The following is a 17,998-nucleotide window of genomic DNA, read 5'->3' as shown; positions in this document are numbered from 1 at the left end:
TTCTAAAATGTATATGAAATAGTAAAGGGCCAAGAATAAACTAGAAAGGATTAATAAATTTAAGTAAAGGGGGAAAAAAACTGTAAACAGTAGAAGAAACCTTAAAATAAGTCACAAGATAAGCCATTGATTGGAAGGAGATATTTTCATATAAATGATAAAAGGACTAGCATCTAAAATAATAACTTATTCAAACTCACAAGATAAAGATAACCCAGTAGAAAAAAAAATGTGTAAACAGCACGAATAGACAGCTCACAAAAGAGGAAACATACAATGACCACTAAACATCATAATTTGCTTTATCTTACTTGTAATTAGTGGGATCAAAATAAAACACAATACAATTTTACAGTTGTAGATTACCAGAAGTTTAAAAGTCTGTTAATACCAAGAGTTTTTAGGCAAGTGAAGAAAGGGAACCTTTCATACTTGATGGTATGATGGGCATATAGATGGCTACAACTACTTTGAAGAACGTTAAGTAATTTCTACTAAACTTGATGCATATAATTCACTACTCAGAAATTACCTTCTAGGTACACACCTTACAGAGACACTATACATGTGTTTATGATCAGAAATGGAAAAATTAGAAACGGAATTAAATGTCTATTGATAAGAGACTGGGTGAAAAAGTGGGACACATACAGTATGTACCGTTTATATATTTTTTAAAAAGCAGTAGCACATATTTTTTATGAATACAAACATATATGGTATTACATTTTAGAAACATAAATAAGAAAAGTAAATGTCAATTTCAGCACGGTGGCCAAAAGTTACCCCTGAGAAGGGAGGAGAATAAATAAGATTTTTATTTTTAATATACAGGGAGAAAGAGTTCAGTTATAAAGATCTGAAATGACAATATTAACTCTTCTAAATCTAGAGAGTAGGTATGTGTTGTAATGGTCTCTGCATACAGAATATGTTTGAAGTATTTTGTAATTTAAAAAATTTATATGCCCAGAAAAACAATTTAAAAAGATTAATAAAGCCAAAGCTAGTTCTTTGAGAAGACCGTAAAACTGATAAGCCTTTAGGCAGAATGATCAGGAAAGAAAAGAAGACACATTTTTCAAAGTAAGGCACGAAACAAGTAGTATCACTGCTAATTCTACAGATATTAAGAGAAAAATAAGAAATATGAACATATTTTATATAAATAAATTTGACAGCCTGCATGAAATTGATAGATGCCTTGAAATACATAAACTACCAAAGCTCACTGAAGACGACATAGGCATAAACAAATTAAATTTGTACTTAAAAACCTTTCTATAAGCACAACTCTAAGCCCAGTTGGCTTCTACTACTATTGTTCAATATTGTACTGAAGGTTCTAGCCAGTGCAATAAGGCAATAAAAAGATGTAAAAGGCATTCAGATTGTGAGGGAAGTGGCACGAATGTCTCTGTAGCAAGTTCAACAAATTCTACCTAAAAACGACTAGAATAAGTGAGCTTAGTAAGATTGCAGGACATGAGATTAATATAGCAAACAATTGCAGGCCGGTTGCGGTAGCTCACACTTGTAATCCCAGCAATTTGGTAGGCCAAGACGGGTGGATCGCCTGAAGTCAGGAGTTCAAGACCAGCCTAGCCGACATGGTGAAACCCCATCTTTACTAAAAATAGAAAAATAAGGCAGGCATGGTGGCGCACGCCTGTAATCCCAGCTACTCAGGAGGCTGAGGCAGGATAATTACTTGAACACAGGAGGCGAAGGTTGCAGTGAGCTGAGATCGTGCCACTGCACTCCAGCCTGGGCGACAGAATGAGACTCTGTCTCAAAAAAAAAAAGAAAACAACAACAACAAAAAAACAAAATACAAAAAATTAGCCAGGCGTGGTGGTGGACGCCTATAATCCCAGCCACTGGGGAGGCTGAGGCAGGAGGATCGCTTGAACCTGGGAGGCAGAAGTTGCAGTGAGTCAAGATCATGCCATTGCACTCCAGCCTGGGCAACAAGAGCCAGTATACAAAAATAGTTGCTTAGTTGCTTTGAGAGAGATATATATATATCTGCAATAATCAAGAGAATATATTCAAGAGAATATAGTAATGGCATAAAGATAGATTAGTGTAACCAAATCTACACATAGACCTACATATATATGGACAACTGATTTTCAAAATGATTTTTTTCAACAAATAGTGCTTAAATAATTGGTTGTTCATATTTTTAAAAACACATTTCAGTTTTGCACTGTATATAATTGTCTAAAATGGATCCTATGCCTAAATTTAAGGCACAAAACTTAAACTTATTTTGACTTTGGGTTAGACAGTATTTCTTAGATATGACACCAAAGGCACAATCTGTTCTTTAAAATGATAAATTGGACTTCATCAAAATAAAAAAATTTCTGTTCTACAAAAGACATTCTTAGGAGAATGCAAAGCTACATACTACAAGAAAATATTTGAAAATTATGTATCTGATAAAGGGACTTGTGTTCAGAATATATAAAGCACTTTCACAACTCAAGAAAACAAAACATTCAGTTTTCAAAGATCTACAATATATGGCTCTGTAAATGGATGGATGACCCCAAAAAAGAATTTTTTAAAAAGTACAAAATATATGAATGAGCACTTCACCAAATCTATAAAGAAAGCAAAGAAACACCTGAAGTGATGCTCAACTTTAGTTATTAAATGCAAATTTAAAACCACAATGCATGCTAATATACACTTTTAGGATGTCTAAAAGTAAAAAGACCAGCCAAACCAACTGTTAGCAAGGATGTGGAGGAACTACAATTCTCATTTACTGCTGGTTAGAATGCAGAATGGTACAACCATCTGGAAAACAGTTTGGTATATTCTTGAAAAGTTAAACACGTACATACCATGTGATCCATGTGATCAAGTCGTTCCACTCGTATATATTTACCCAAGACAAAAGGAAGTGTATTTCCATACAAAGACTTGTACGCAAATGCTTGCAGCAGCTTTCTTTGTAATAGAAACTGAAAACAACCCAGATGTTCATCAGTAGATGAATGGATAAACAACTTGTAGTATATTTATGAGGAATACTACTCAGTAATAAAAAGGAATAGGTTATTGATACATGCCACAACATGGCTGAATCTTTTAAAAAAATATATTGAGTGAAAATAGACATATCATATACATTTTATCATACCATTTATATAAAATTTTAGGAAATACAAGCTAAGGTATAATGATGCAAACCAGATCAGACAGAGCCAGGAAGGAGGATTTTCCAGTCTCGTTTTTAAGAGCATGGAGAAACTTTTAGGAATAGTGGTGAATATGTTTATTATCTTCATTATATTGATGGCTTCTTGAGTGTATATATGTCAAAACTTACCAAATTACAGACTTTACATGTAGTTTATTTCAGGTCAGTGTTAGTCTAATGACAGGTCTTTTGGAAAAAAAAAAAATTTCTGAGATCAGATTGTCTGGGTCCAAATCTCAGTTCTTTAATTTATAACCTGAGGCAAATTTTAATTTATTTACATCTTTGATTTCTTATTTATAAAATGGGGCTTATAATAATAGTATCTTATCAGGCTGTTGTGGAGAATTGAATGAACTAATCCAGGTAAAAATGTCCAGCAGATAAGGTATTCAATAAATGTTGGGTGTTACACTTGTCATTACTGCTGTAGGTTTAGTTGAGTTAAATTGACCACAGAGAGAGAAATCCCTTCTATTCCAGCCTCTTCTTTTAATACTTCTACTGATGAGGATATCACTTCTTTCTGAGTTGACCCATTCCATGGTTGGATATTGGAAAAGTCAGCCTTACTAATTTTTCTAGACATATGAGAATTAGTCCTACTTTCAGAGAATTTAATAGGAAGAAAGGAAGGAAGAAGAGGTGGAACAAGTGGAGGGGAAAAGTAGTTGGTGTAACCACTCTTCCCATCTGGGAATTCTTTTCCCAAAATTCTTCCTTGTGCTTTGTGTAAGCACTTTCCTCTTTGAGGAAATTGAACACTCTAGGCATTATACAGAATTGGGGGAAATTTGAATTAAACAATGTGTAAGGTTCGCTAATACTTGGTACTGTAGTCATTTTACTGGAAAAATGATTGAACTTTATGAGGCTCCACACACAAACTCGTGGCATATAGAGCTAGGAGAGAGCCATATTCGGTGCTAAAGGATTCCCAGACCTGCCTCAGACATGTGCACAGCCTAACTCCAGGGATTTAAAACTCTTGCAGTCTGGAATTCAGGCCAAGAAGAGTAAGTAGTTATACACTTGCTCAGTTCTAGGGAACCAGACCCATGCCACTGTGAACCTCTAGCTCGTAGTAGTGATGGAAGAAGTTCAAAAGGTTAAAGACTTCTAAAACTGGGCAGATAGAAGGCCTCTCAGAGAGGTCTTAGCACCCTCAGTCTGATTTTGTTTTTGCCTGTTCATGGACAGATTTCCACTAAAACTAGTCTCAGATAAACCTGGAGCACACAAGACTCAGATGATAGTGATGATGGTACATGGGATGCTAAATGGATAGTGTTTTGAAGTAAAAAAGTCAAGGGGGAATTGGAACTTCAGTATAAATGTATTATTTCTGGCTACATTTGGTAGATCTTATTTCTTCAGTAAAGCAACAATATCCATAGTGTTGTATAAAATTTGGATGGTCGTCTTATAGTTGGTGCAAGACTTCTTAGCTGAATGGTAAAAAGCAGTGCATTCAGAAGGCCAAGGCCATAAGGTGAATCCCAGTGGCAGTTAACATCAGCATGTAGCGTGGCCATCTATTTCATCCCAAAATGCATATTGGCATTTATGTAGAGACTCAAAGATGAATCCGGGTGAAGGACTTTAGGTGAATCCATCAATATAAGCATCTCATGTGAGTCTGAGGCATTGTTATCATTCAGAATAATAGCACTTAAAAAAAAATCACACCAAAGCTGTGTTTTATTTTTCCTAAGGGTCACAACAAGATGGGTGAATAAAGCAGTCAGCTTAGAACCACACTCTTAGGGGTTCTGCATTCTAATAAGAAAATACCAATTAATGAATATTTTAAATAGTTATAAATAGGAGAAGTAATGACCAGCAGAAGAATGGTGGGGTTCATTATAGAGTTCTTGAATAGGACTTATAACAGCATGTTCCTTATATGGTTCCTTTGGGCAAAGCCTTTATCTCTATTTAGGGCTTTCCTGATGACATGACAATAACAGCTTCCTTGCATGGTCCACAAGGAGAAGGCATTCCCTGGCTTCTGGTTATTGAAATTGAGCCAGCTCAGAACTAATCTCTGAGGTTAGTCTGACTGGGATACCCTCTTATCACCAGGGCTGCTTTGACCCCTCAGACTACCTAGACAAGAAGTACTTCCCTCTAAGGGCACTCACTTTAATCAAAGCTATCTCTCCATCAAAGAGGACTGTATTTTCTTTTGGAGTAGAACTGATCTTAGGATGCAATTTTCTAGTAAGATCACCCTACAATATTTATGTCACACAGATTTGTTTTATGACCCTGAGAATGAACATCCTTATGGGAATTCATTTAAAAATGTTTTAAATAATGTGTTTTCTTCGTAAGTCAGGGTCTGATTAGAACCAGACCCTGACTTCTGAAGAAAAGACATTATTTTAGTGTTATTTCTCCCTCTTCTTTCTCTTTTTGCCCCTTAACAGCCCTGCTGTGCATTACCACCAGATGGTAGACCAAGTTAGTGAAAGTAAAACCAATCACTTACTTAGCTACTAGCCATTTAAATGCATGCTTGATGAGGAAGTATTAAGAGATTAAACTTACATGAACTTAAAATATTTTTATGTCTTCTTTATGAATAACTAAGAATTGGACATTTTATTGATTCTAAAGCAAAAAAATCAGAAAAGGATTATGTGAAAAGTAAAATGAATGTAGCATAACTGCCTTATGAAGTGTGGAAATACAATGCAGAAAGATAATGTCTGGCTGGGCGCGGTGGCTCACACCTGTAATCCCAGCATTTAAGGAGACCTTGGCGGGTGGATCACTTGAGTTCAGGAGTTTGAGACCAGCCTGGCCAACATGGTAAAACCCCGTCTCTAAAAAGAAAAAAAAAAGAAAAAGAAAGACAATGTCCAAGACACTTTAATTCAACTAAAACCTTGCATCACCTGAATGAAAAATTGGGAACCTGTTTTCTTTCCCTTTAATTTTGAACTCTTTTAGTAAAATGACATAATATCAATCCCTGTGTTAGATATAGTAAAGCAGGATACTTTATATTGGTTCAGTGTGTCATGTTTGTTCATTTGAACAAATGTAACTTGCAGATGAAAATGCTTATAGGGACCTGGTAGAGTTATTTGAAAGAGAGACACTTAAGCACAGAGCAGTTGTATTAACAGTTTATATTTAAAATACAGTTTATATATAAATAGAAAAGAAAGGAATACTTTGGTAATGAAACCATTAGATTTGTTTGAAAGCAATTAAAGATATAAAGATAATGAGAAGGATTTTTGGGATGAGGAAGAGGAGTAGATAGCATTTTTATTAATTAATTAATTAAAGACATGGTCTCACTATGTTGCCGGGGCTGGTCTCAAACTCCTGAGCTCAAGTGGATCTACTTGCTAAGATTACAGGCATGAGCCACCACACCCAGCCATGGAAATAGCATTTTTAGAATGAGACTATAAAACAATACTCATTGTTGGTGGATAATTTATCTTGGGTGAGTAGAGGATGTCCGCATTCTTTTCCTACTAAGAAATTAGATGAGGTATTACATTAAAAGAAATTAGAAGTAAGTAACTAAACGTTATTTTTTTTAGTTTCTTACAATGAAAATGTAATCATAGTATCCCCTGAGAGTGAAGAATTGGGATTAGTGATCTTTTGGGTACTGCTCCATACATTTCTTTGTTCCGTTTTCTGTAAGTAAATGTTATATTTGTCATTATGTTTAGTTACCAGAAAATCATCGACTGTAGGTAAAGAGTCAAATAGCTAATGTTTATCATGAATCCATTATAATTGATGTTTTCAAATTTAAATGATAGTTTCTCTTTTAATATGGTAATTTTTTAAATTACCTTCACATTTTTATCATTATCTCTGAGTGTCAGACTTACCTATGATGAGGTGGGTGGGTGGGTGTGTGTATTTAAATATATATCATATGGCTTTGCATATTCTGAATATATTCTATCAATTGAGAAATTTATTTAAAGAATAAAGAAATAAAACCATTCTGGAAATTATTTTAAAATGTAACGATAAATGTTTTAGAGTAGCTTGCTCATTTCTTTTCTGTAATACTTTTTAGGTTAACGAGAAGCTGCTCAATTATTCTATTTTTATACACTATACATTTTATTCCTCTGAAATGTTTGGCAGCTCCAACAAGAAGCAGCTGCTAACTTGAACTTGGAAATCTAAACAGCTAATTTAAGAAAAAAATTTTGTACTGTTATACTCTCCTTAAATTGTTCAGGACACAAATAGGCATCCTGCACAATTTAAGGAGTATATAGCAATTTCATAGAAGAAGCAGGTTACCCCGTTTTATGGTCTGTTTAGAAAAATAGAGCCATCAAATCCCAAATGCCTAATCTCAAGGAGTACAATTTTTATGTTGTGTTACTGTCATACCCAGATTTAAATCCTACCATCCCGAAAATCAATGATGGTTAAGAATTTTTCTTTGTGCACAAGCTGAGTAGATTTTATTCTTTTTGAAGTACTTGGAAAAACTAAAGGATGTTTTTAAAAAAGTGTAATTTTAGGCCAGGCACGGTGACTCATGCCTGTAATCCTAGCACTTTGAGAGACCAAGGTGGGAGGAACGTTTGAGCCCAGAAGTTCAAGACCAGCCTGGGCAACTTAGCGAGACCCCATCTCTAAAACAAACAAACCAAAAAAAAGATAAAATTGTAATTTTATTTACATGGTTACACCATCCTTTTTTTTTTCTTTTTTTTTTTTTTTTTTGATATAAAGAAAATAAAACAAAGTCTGTTTGTTCAGATTTTTTCTTAAAACGGAGTAGAAAGAGTAATAACTTTAAACTATTTATGATTTGAGGGAATTTATTAGGATTCTCCAAAGAATCAGAACCAGTTGGATGTGCATATACAGAAAGAGATTTATTATAAGGAATTGGCTTACATGATTATAGTGGCTTGGCAAGTCCAAAATCTGCAGTTGGGCTGGCGGGCTGGAGACTCAGGAAAGCAGATGATGTAGTTCCAGTGTGAAGGCCAGCAGCGTGGAGACCCAGGAGAGCCAGCTGCACAGATGAAATCTGATGGCTGTGCTGGCGAATTCCCTTTTGCTTGGGACAGACTAGTCTTTTTGTTCTATTAAAGCCTTCAGCTGATTAGATGGGGCCTACCAACATTATGGAGGGCAATCTGCATTATTCAGAGTTCACTGATTTAAATGTTAATCTCATCTAAGAACACCCTCCAAGTTGACACATAAAATTAACTATCATAGGGAATATTTTAATATTGCTGAAATGTAAATCTTTCTTCTTGTGGAGTGGTGGCTATTCAGTACTGCCCTCAGATTTAAGCACGGAGAGCCTTTCTCAGATCCTGCTTTTTGGAGGGTCATACTTGGCCCTTATTTAGTCGCATATCTTACCACAGGGCAAGAAGACCAAGGGGCCAAAGTTATAGACTTACCAGGAGGCATGCCCCCATTCTAGACCACATCCCCACAAGGGGCCAAAGTTAGACTCACTAGGGGGCATGCCCCCATTCTAGACCACATCCTGGCTACCCAGGATTCTGGAATCCTCTGCCCAGACAGGTTTAAGCGTGTTTCCGGGGCCTCTGTAGATACCAGGCTACACATCTCCCCAGGTCCACACTCCTGACTCTGTGGACTTTGTACCCACCGTTACTTCTGCAGGGGCCAGTGGGTGGCTGTTTGGAGGTAAAAGGTGCCTAGATATGTGGGCTACTGAATTTCTACCCATGTGCAGATGAGGCCCTTGAAATGCAGAAAGGTGGGGGCGGAGCAAGATGGCCGAATAGGAACAGCTCCAGTCTCCAACTCCCAGCGCGAGCGACACAGAAGACCGGTGATTTCTGCATTTTCAACTGAGCCTCTGCTGCTGATACCCAGGCAAACAGGGTCTGGAGTGGACCTCAAGCAATCTCCAACAGACCTACAGCTGAGGGTCCTGACTGTTAGAAGGAAAACTATCAAACAGGAAGGACACCTACACCAAAACCCCATCAGTACATCACCATCATCAAAGACCAGAGGCAGATAAAACCACAAAGATGGGGAAAAAGCAGGGCAGAAAAGCTGGAAATTCAAAAAATAAGAGCGCATCTCCCCCGGCAAAGGAGCACAGCTCATCGCCAGCAATGGATCAAAGCTGGATGGAGAATGACTTTGACGAGATGAGAGAAGAAGGCTTCAGTCCATCAAATTTCTCAGAGCTAAAGGAGGAATTACGTACCCAGCGCAAAGAAACTAAAAATCTTGAAAAAAAAGTGGAAGAATTGATGGCTAGAGTAATTAATGCAGAGAAGGTCATAAACGAAATGAAAGAGATGAAAACCATGACACGAGAAATACGTGACAAATGCACAAGCTTCAGTAACCGACTCGATCAACTGGAAGAAAGAGTATCAGCGATTGAGGATCAAATGAATGAAATGAAGCGAGAAGAGAAACCAAAAGAAAAAAGAAGAAAAAGAAACGAACAAAGCCTGCAAGAAGTATGGGATTATGTAAAAAGACCAAATCTACGTCTGATTGGGGTGCCTGAAAGTGAGGGGGAAAATGGAACCAAGTTGGAAAACACTCTTCAGGATATCATCCAGGAGAACTTCCCCAACCTAGTAGGGCAGGCCAACATTCAAATCCAGGAAATACAGAGAACGCCACAAAGATACTCCTCGAGAAGAGCAACTCCAAGACACATAATTGCCAGATTCACCAAAGTTGAAATGAAGGAAAAAATCTTAAGGGCAGCCAGAGAGAAAGGTCGGGTTACCCACAAAGGGAAGCCCATCAGACTAACAGCAGATCTCTCGGCAGAAACTCTCCAAGCCAGAAGAGAGTGGGGGCCAATATTCAACATTCTTAAAGAAAAGAATTTTAAACCCAGAATTTCATATCCAGCCAAACTAAGTTTCATAAGTGAAGGAGAAATAAAATACTTTACAGATAAGCAAATGCTTAGAGATTTTGTCACCACTAGGCCTGCCTTACAAGAGACCCTGAAGGAAGCACTAAACATGGAAAGGAACAACTGGTACCAGTCATTGCAAAAACATGCCAAAATGTAAAGACCATCGAGGCTAGGAAGAAACTGCATCAACTAATGAGCAAAATAACCACTTAATATCATAATGGCAGGATCAAGTTCACACATAACAATCTTAACCTTAAATGTAAATGGACTAAATGCTCCAATTAAAAGACACAGACTGGCAAACTGGATAAAGAGTCAAGACCCATCAGTCTGCTGTATTCAGGAGACCCATCTCACACGCAGAGACATACATAGGCTCAAAATAAAGGGATGGAGGAAGATTTACCAAGCAAATGGAGAACAAAAAAAAGCGGGGGTTGCAATCCTAGTCTCTGATAAAACAGACTTTAAACCATCAAAGATCAAAAGAGACAAAGAAGGCCATTACATAATGGTAAAGGGATCAATTCAACAGGAAGAGCTAACTATCCTAAATATATATGCACCCAATACAGGAGCACCCAGATTCATAAAGCAAGTCCTTAGAGACTTACAAAGAGACTTAGACTCCCATACAATAATAATGGGAGACTTCAACACTCCACTGTCAACATTAGACAAATCAACAAGACAGAAAGTTAACAAGGATATCCAGGAATTGAACTCATCTCTGCAGCAAGCAGACCTAATAGACATCTATAGAACTCTCCACCCCAAATCAACAGAATATACATTCTTCTCAGCACCACATCGTACTTACTCCAAAATCGACCACGTAATTGGAAGTAAAGCACTCCTCAGCAAATGTACAAGAACAGAAATTATAACAAACTGTCTCTCAGACCACAGTGCAATCAAACTAGAACTCAGGACTAAGAAACTCAATCAAAACCGCTCAACTACATGGAAACTGAACAACCTGCTCCTGAATGACTACTGGGTACATAACGAAATGAAGGCAGAAATAAAGATGTTCTTTGAAACCAATGAGAACAAAGATACAACATACCAGAATCTCTGGGACACATTTAAAGCAGTGTGTAGAGGGAAATTTATAGCACTAAATGCCCACAAGAGAAAGCAGGAAAGATCTAAAATTGACACTCTAACATCACAATTAAAAGAACTAGAGAAGCAAGAGCAAACACATTCGAAAGCTAGCAGAAGGCTAGAAATAACTAAGATCAGAGCAGAACTGAAGGAGATAGAGACACAAAAAACTCTCCAAAAAATCAATGAATCCAGGAGTTGGTTTTTTGAAAAGATCAACAAAATTGACAGACCACTAGCAAGACTAATAAAGAAGAAAAGAGAGAAGAATCAAATCGACGCAATTAAAAATGATAAAGGGGATATCACCACCGACCCCACAGAAATACAAACTACCATCAGAGAATACTATAAACACCTCTACGCAAATAAACTGGAAAATCTAGAAGAAATGGATAATTTCCTGGACACTTACACTCTTCCAAGACTAAACCAGGAAGAAGTTGAATCCCTGAATAGAACAATAGCAGGCTCTGAAATTGAGGCAATAATTAATAGCCTACCAACCAAAAAAAGTCCAGGACCAGATGGATTCACAGCTGAATTCTACCAGAGGTATAAGGAGGAGTTGGTACCATTCCTTCTGAAACTATTCCAATCAATAGAAAAAGAGGGAATCCTCCCTAACTCATTTTATGAGGCCAACATCATCCTGATACCAAAGCCTGGCAGAGACACAACAAAAAAAGAGAATTTTAGACCAATATCCCTGATGAACATCGATGCAAAAATCCTCAATAAAATACTGGCAAACCGGATTCAGCAACACATCAAAAAGCTTATCCACCATGATCAAGTGGGCTTCATCCCTGGGATGCAAGGCTGGTTCAACATTCGCAAATCAATAAACATAATCCAGCATATAAACAGAACCAAAGACAAGAACCACATGATTATCTCAATAGATGCAGAAAAGGCTTTTGACAAAATTCAACAGCCCTTCATGCTAAAAACGCTCAATAAATTCGGTATTGATGGAACGTACCTCAAAATAATAAGAGCTATTTATGACAAACCCACAGCCAATATCATACTGAATGGGCAAAAACTGGAAAAATTCCCTTTGAAACCTGGCACAAGACAGGGATGCCCTCTCTCACCACTCCTATTCAACATAGTGTTGGAAGTTCTGGCTAGGGCAATTAGGCAAGAGAAAGAAATCAAGGGTATTCAGTTAGGAAAAGAAGAAGTCAAACTGTCCCTGTTTGCAGATGACATGATTGTATATTTAGAAAACCCCATTGTCTCAGCCCAAAATCTCCTTAAGCTGATAAGCAACTTCAGCAAAGTCTCAGGATACAAAATTAATGTGCAAAAATCACAAGCATTCTTATACACCAGTAACAGACAAACAGAGAGCCAAATCAGGAATGAACTTCCATTCACAATTGCTTCAAAGAGAATAAAATACCTAGGAATCCAACTTACAAGGAATGTAAAGGACCTCTTCAAGGAGAACTACAAACCACTGCTCAGTGAAATAAAAGAGGACACAAACAAATGGAAGAACATACCATGCTCATGGATAGGAAGAATCAATATCGTGAAAATGGCCATACTGCCCAAGGTAATTTATAGATTCAATGCCATCCCCATCAAGCTACCAATGAGTTTCTTCACAGAATTGGAAAAAACTGCTTTAAAGTTCATATGGAACCAAAAAAGAGCCCGCATCTCCAAGACAATCCTAAGTCAAAAGAACAAAGCTGGAGGCATCACGCTACCTGACTTCAAACTATACTACAAGGCTACAGTAACCAAAACAGCATGGTACTGGTACCAAAACAGAGATATAGACCAATGGAACAGAGCAGAGTCCTTAGAAATAATACCACACATCTACAGCCATCTGATCTTTGACAAACCTGAGAGAAACAAGCAATGGGGAAAGGATTCCCTATTTAATAAATGGTGCTGGGAAAATTGGCTAGCCATAAGTAGAAAGCTGAAACTGGATCCTTTCCTTACTCCTTATACGAAAATTAATTCAAGATGGATTAGAGACTTAAATGTTAGACCTAATACCATAAAAATCCTAGAGGAAAACCTAGGTAGTACCATTCAGGACATAGGCATGGGCAAAGACTTCATGTCTAAAACACCAAAGGCAACAGCAGCAAAAGCCAAAATTGACAAATGGGATCTCATTAAATTAAAGAGCTTCTGCACAGCAAAAGAAACTACCATCAGAATGAACAGGCAACCTACAGAATGGGAGAAAATTTTTGCAATCTACTCATCTGACAAAGGGCTAATATCCAGGACCTACAAAGAACTCAAACAAATTTACAAGAAAAAAACAAACAACCCCATCAAAAAGTGGGCAAAGGATATGAACAGACATTTCTCAAAAGAAGACATTCATACAGCCAACAGACACATGAAAAAATGCTCATCATCACTGGCCATCAGAGAAATGCAAATCAAAACCACAATGAGATACCATCTCACACCAGTTAGAATGGCGATCATTAAAAAGTCAGGAAACAACAGGTGCTGGAGAGGATGTGGAGAAATAGGAACACTTTTACACTGTTGGTGGGATTGTAAACTAGTTCAACCATTATGGAAAACAGTATGGCGATTCCTCAAGGATATAGAACTAGATGTACCATATGACCCTGCCATCCCATTACTGGGTATATACCCAAAGGATTATAAATTATGCTGCTATAAAGACACATGCACACGTATGTTTATTGCAGCACTATTCACAATAGCAAAGACTTGGAATCAACCCAAATGTCCATCAGTGACAGATTGGATTAAGAAAATGTGGCACATATACACCATGGAATACTATGCAGCCATCAAAAAGGATGAGTTTGCGTCCTTTGTAGGGACATGGATGCAGCTGGAAACCATCATTCTTAGCAAACTATCACAAGAACAGAAAACCAAACACCGCATGTTCTCACTCATAGGTGGGAACTGAACAATAAGATCACTTGGACTCAGGAAGGGGAACATCACACACAGGGGCCTATCATGGGGAGGGGGGAGGGGGGAGGGATTGCATTGGGAGTTATACCTGATGTAAATGATGAGTTGATGGGTGCAGCACACCAACATGGCACAAGTATACATATGTAACAAACCTGCACGTTATGCACATGTACCCTACAACTTAAAGTATAATAATAATAAATAAATTAAAAAAAAAAAAAAAAGAAATGCAGAAAGGTGCCTAGAATAGGGAGAGAAGTGGAGCAGGATGAGGGCCTCTTTTCCTTCCTCTGCCATATCCAGACACATGTCTCTAAGGTGTCTGGAATCCTAAATGAGAGCTTCTAGGTCATTACAAAGGTACTTGTATCAAGATAGTGAGATGGAACACATTTCATATATATATTCATCACTTGTTAGCCTGAGTTACTGTAACTTTTAAATATTTAGATGTATATTTGTACATTTGTACCTCTGCCTCAGACTTAACAAATGCTAGAGGCAGGTATTTCCTGTCTATTGAAGGTCAGCAAATTCAGAGAATTAGAAGTTAATTATTAAATTTGAAATCTGAAAAGTGTGTTATAAAATCAGGGTAGGGTAGGGTTATCGCTAGGAAGGAAGGGGTCATAGTTGGGGAGGGGCCTGGCATGTTTCATTTCTCTACTTGAATGGTGGACACATAGATGTAAATTCTAATGATTCTTTAAACTAAATAGTCTTTGTGGCTTCTTCTTTATGGAAAATGGATCTTCCAATGGAGTGTTAAAAAGTATTGTTCCTAATTATGGGGAAAAAACTATCTCAGAAAAATGTTTCTTCAAACTTGTATGTTCTAAGAATCTTGGTCCAGCCATCAGAATAAACAGAAACAATAATTTAAAGTTCTAGAAAACAGATAAATTTTATAGCAAGTGTGTGTTTTATAGCAAGCATGAACAAACGTATATTTAAATATGCGTGTGTGTGCTTGATTTTAACTTTCAAGACATCAGCTGTGGAAGCAATTGAAAGAAAACCTTTCTTCTCATTCCCAGCTGCAAGACCTTCAACGATTAAAAAAATATTTTCAAGTATTTTTATTTCACTCTTAAGTCCGTGGTTTGTTTATCTGAAAGAATGAACAATGATAATGAAAAACAAAGGGGAATATTTACCTTTTTCAGGTTAGGGATTCATTGTGTGTAAACTTTGTTCTATAATTTCATGAAAAAACTTTTCTGGATGCACTTTCCACATATAAATATTTATTGTAACAGAGATTATTTCTCTGTTTTTATTTTCAGGTATTATCTTCACCGAATAAAGAAAGTAATGAAGAAGGTATGGTATATTTTGATTCATTAAGAGTGAGGTGTATAAATTTATTTGTTTACAGTAGCGGAAGTCAAAACATAAAAATAAAAATAGATAAATTGAAAAGCTGTATAAGCTAAGTGAAGTATTTTTTAAATAGTCGCTGAAATTTCAGATGAAATATTTTCTAATTCAGAAAATAAAGAGAATGCATTTAACTACTTTTCTAGTCTAGAAAATGATTTGATTGTACAGTGACTTTTTTTGGTGAAGTACTGAGATATTCCAGCCAGTTCTGACACATTTAATTTTTAAAAACTTAATTAAAAAAAAAAAAAAACTCTTACATTCAGATATTTATCTTATTTTAATGAATCACTTATTTTAGCTGAAGATCTTAAAACCTATACTATTGTAGAATTAAAAATAAATACAATATTTTTATTACCATTATTTGAAGCTATTTTAATAAACAAGTAAAAATGCTCTGTAGTGAAATTTTCAAAATTTAAGCATGTGCACACATCATTTGTCTTTCAAAATATTGCAAGGCTTTTGGTTTTTTGTTTTAATATAAAATATTAGAAGAATATTCAAGTTGCAGATTTGGAAGAAATATGAGAACTATTTACTGTGAGTCAAGTATGACATGTTTAGAAAGGAGTAAATCCATAGACATGATTTCATGGGAAAGCAAACTGTATTCCTTATATGGTAAGCTAACAAATTGTTTCTTTGCAATACTATCTCATTTGGGGTATTTTTTGTATAGTCAAATTTTACTATACGAGCTTTATCTAAACCTTTCATGTTGTAGCACTTCTGTGTTGTCTGCTAGAGACTAAAATGACCCAGAAAGATACAAGAAATAAAGTAGGAAGGTTCTAGAATGTTTAATATAGCTTTATATAAGGCTTGGGCCAAATTAGAGAACTTGGGACAAAAGTTTAAAGGGAAATAGCTTTAAATAGAGAAATGCAACTTTAGATAGAGAGCTTATGACTGTTTGTATCTGCCTAAATATTTCCTAAAAGTCTAAATTAAATTTTATTAATCACTCCCTTCTCCCTCCTTCTTTCTTTTATCCCTTCCCCAATACCCTCTTTCCCCATTTTAAATGCAGAGCAAGTATGGCACTTCCTTGGCAAGTGATTGAAACATCTGAAATTCTGCTGTCAAGATTCCCATCTCTAAGGACTCCAAGACTCTTTTTCCCCAAGTGCTAAGGGGATCTGTGAGCATTTACTGACTTCCTGTTAAAACTTCAGTTTTTCAAACTTTTTGAGCTATGCAATATATAAATAAACAGAATTTTAAATTAGTCTCCTTTGGACATTTATTGATATAAAAACAAGATTTTGGCCAGGCGCGGTGGCTCATGCCTGTAATTTCAGCACTTTGGGAGACCGGGGTGGGCAGATCACGAGGTCAGGAGTTCGAGACCAACCTGGCCAATATGTTGAAACCCCATCTCTATTAAAGATACAAAAAATAGCTGGGCCTGGTGGTGCATGCCTGTACTCCCAGCTATGCAGGAGGCTGAAGCAGAAGAATTGCTTGAGCCCAGGAGGCAGAGGTTGCAGTGAGCAGAGATCATGCCACTGCACTCCAGCCTGGGCAACAGAGAGACTCTGTCTCAAAAAAAAAAAAAAAAAAAAAAAAAAAAAAAAAAAAGATTTTATTTCATTTCATAGCACAAATTTAGAGGCATTGAGTTGACCAATTCTAGTTTCTATACCTAAAGGAACCCATTGATTTTACTAGTTTTTATTTCTATAGATTGGATGTAAAAATCACAAATTCAATAAATTAATAAAATTTGTGTAGACAACTGTTACTTTCATTTTCATACTGTATTATTCCTTTCAAGTCCATTGCTGGTAGAGGCTTTAAATATTTGGTCAACCTCTACTCTTATTAATGCCTGTGTAAATGTGTTACATTTATTCAGGCTCCTTCCTGTAACTTATTGTTTTGGAAATCCTAATCTCTTTTTGATTCTCATTCATTCCGCTTATGGTGATGACTCTGGGGATGACTCTCATCATCTCTATGGGATGTCACTCTGTAGTGACAACTCCCTCTATGACGGTGACCTCTGTAACAATGACTCCCAAATCTCCATAAGAAGCCCAGGTCTCTTTCTGGTGTCTACCTATTGGTCATCAGTTTAAATGCCTTTGGCTTCTCTTGTCCATACCTGAATTCATCTTCACTGCACTTATGCTCCTTTCTCCTTGTTCTTGAACAATGGAATTGACTTTCTCTAAATCTTCCACTTGAAGCCTTGAAATCATATGGAACTTCTCTTTACTCATGAAGATGATCTAAATGTTTATTTGTTGTCCTCATTTGTTGACACCCCTACTCTGTTGATTTTTCCCTTACTTCACTGGATTCTTGTTAACAGGCTCCTATCTCTTCTCCATGACTCAGATCCAGCCCCTCTGTCTCATCCCCATTGCTATAGATCAGTATCATGCACTCTTACCTCCTAACCAAGTGGTTGTCTTGCCTCCAGTTTTTCTCCCTTCATA

General features: G+C 36.6%; 1 protein-coding gene across 2 annotated transcripts in view; it reads left to right on the top strand.

Annotated features, from left to right (window-relative positions):
* PPA2 (inorganic pyrophosphatase 2) overlaps positions 1-16,780 on the top strand; it is a 111,491-nt gene extending 94,711 nt beyond the window's left edge. For both annotated transcript variants that reach the window (XM_015138926.3, XM_028848657.2), the window contains 2 exons: positions 15,452-15,488; positions 16,585-16,780. In XM_015138926.3, coding sequence (XP_014994412.1) covers positions 15,452-15,488; positions 16,585-16,613 — 66 coding nt within the window. In that variant the 3' untranslated portion in view covers positions 16,614-16,780. The remainder of the gene's footprint in view (positions 1-15,451; positions 15,489-16,584) is intronic.
* Positions 16,781-17,998: the final 1,218 nt, after the last annotated feature.

The sequence above is a fragment of the Macaca mulatta genome, chromosome 5, assembly GCF_049350105.2.
Source record: "Macaca mulatta isolate MMU2019108-1 chromosome 5, T2T-MMU8v2.0, whole genome shotgun sequence".
Classification (NCBI taxonomy): Eukaryota; Metazoa; Chordata; class Mammalia; order Primates; family Cercopithecidae; genus Macaca; species Macaca mulatta.
This window is presented reverse-complemented; position numbering and strand designations above follow the sequence as displayed.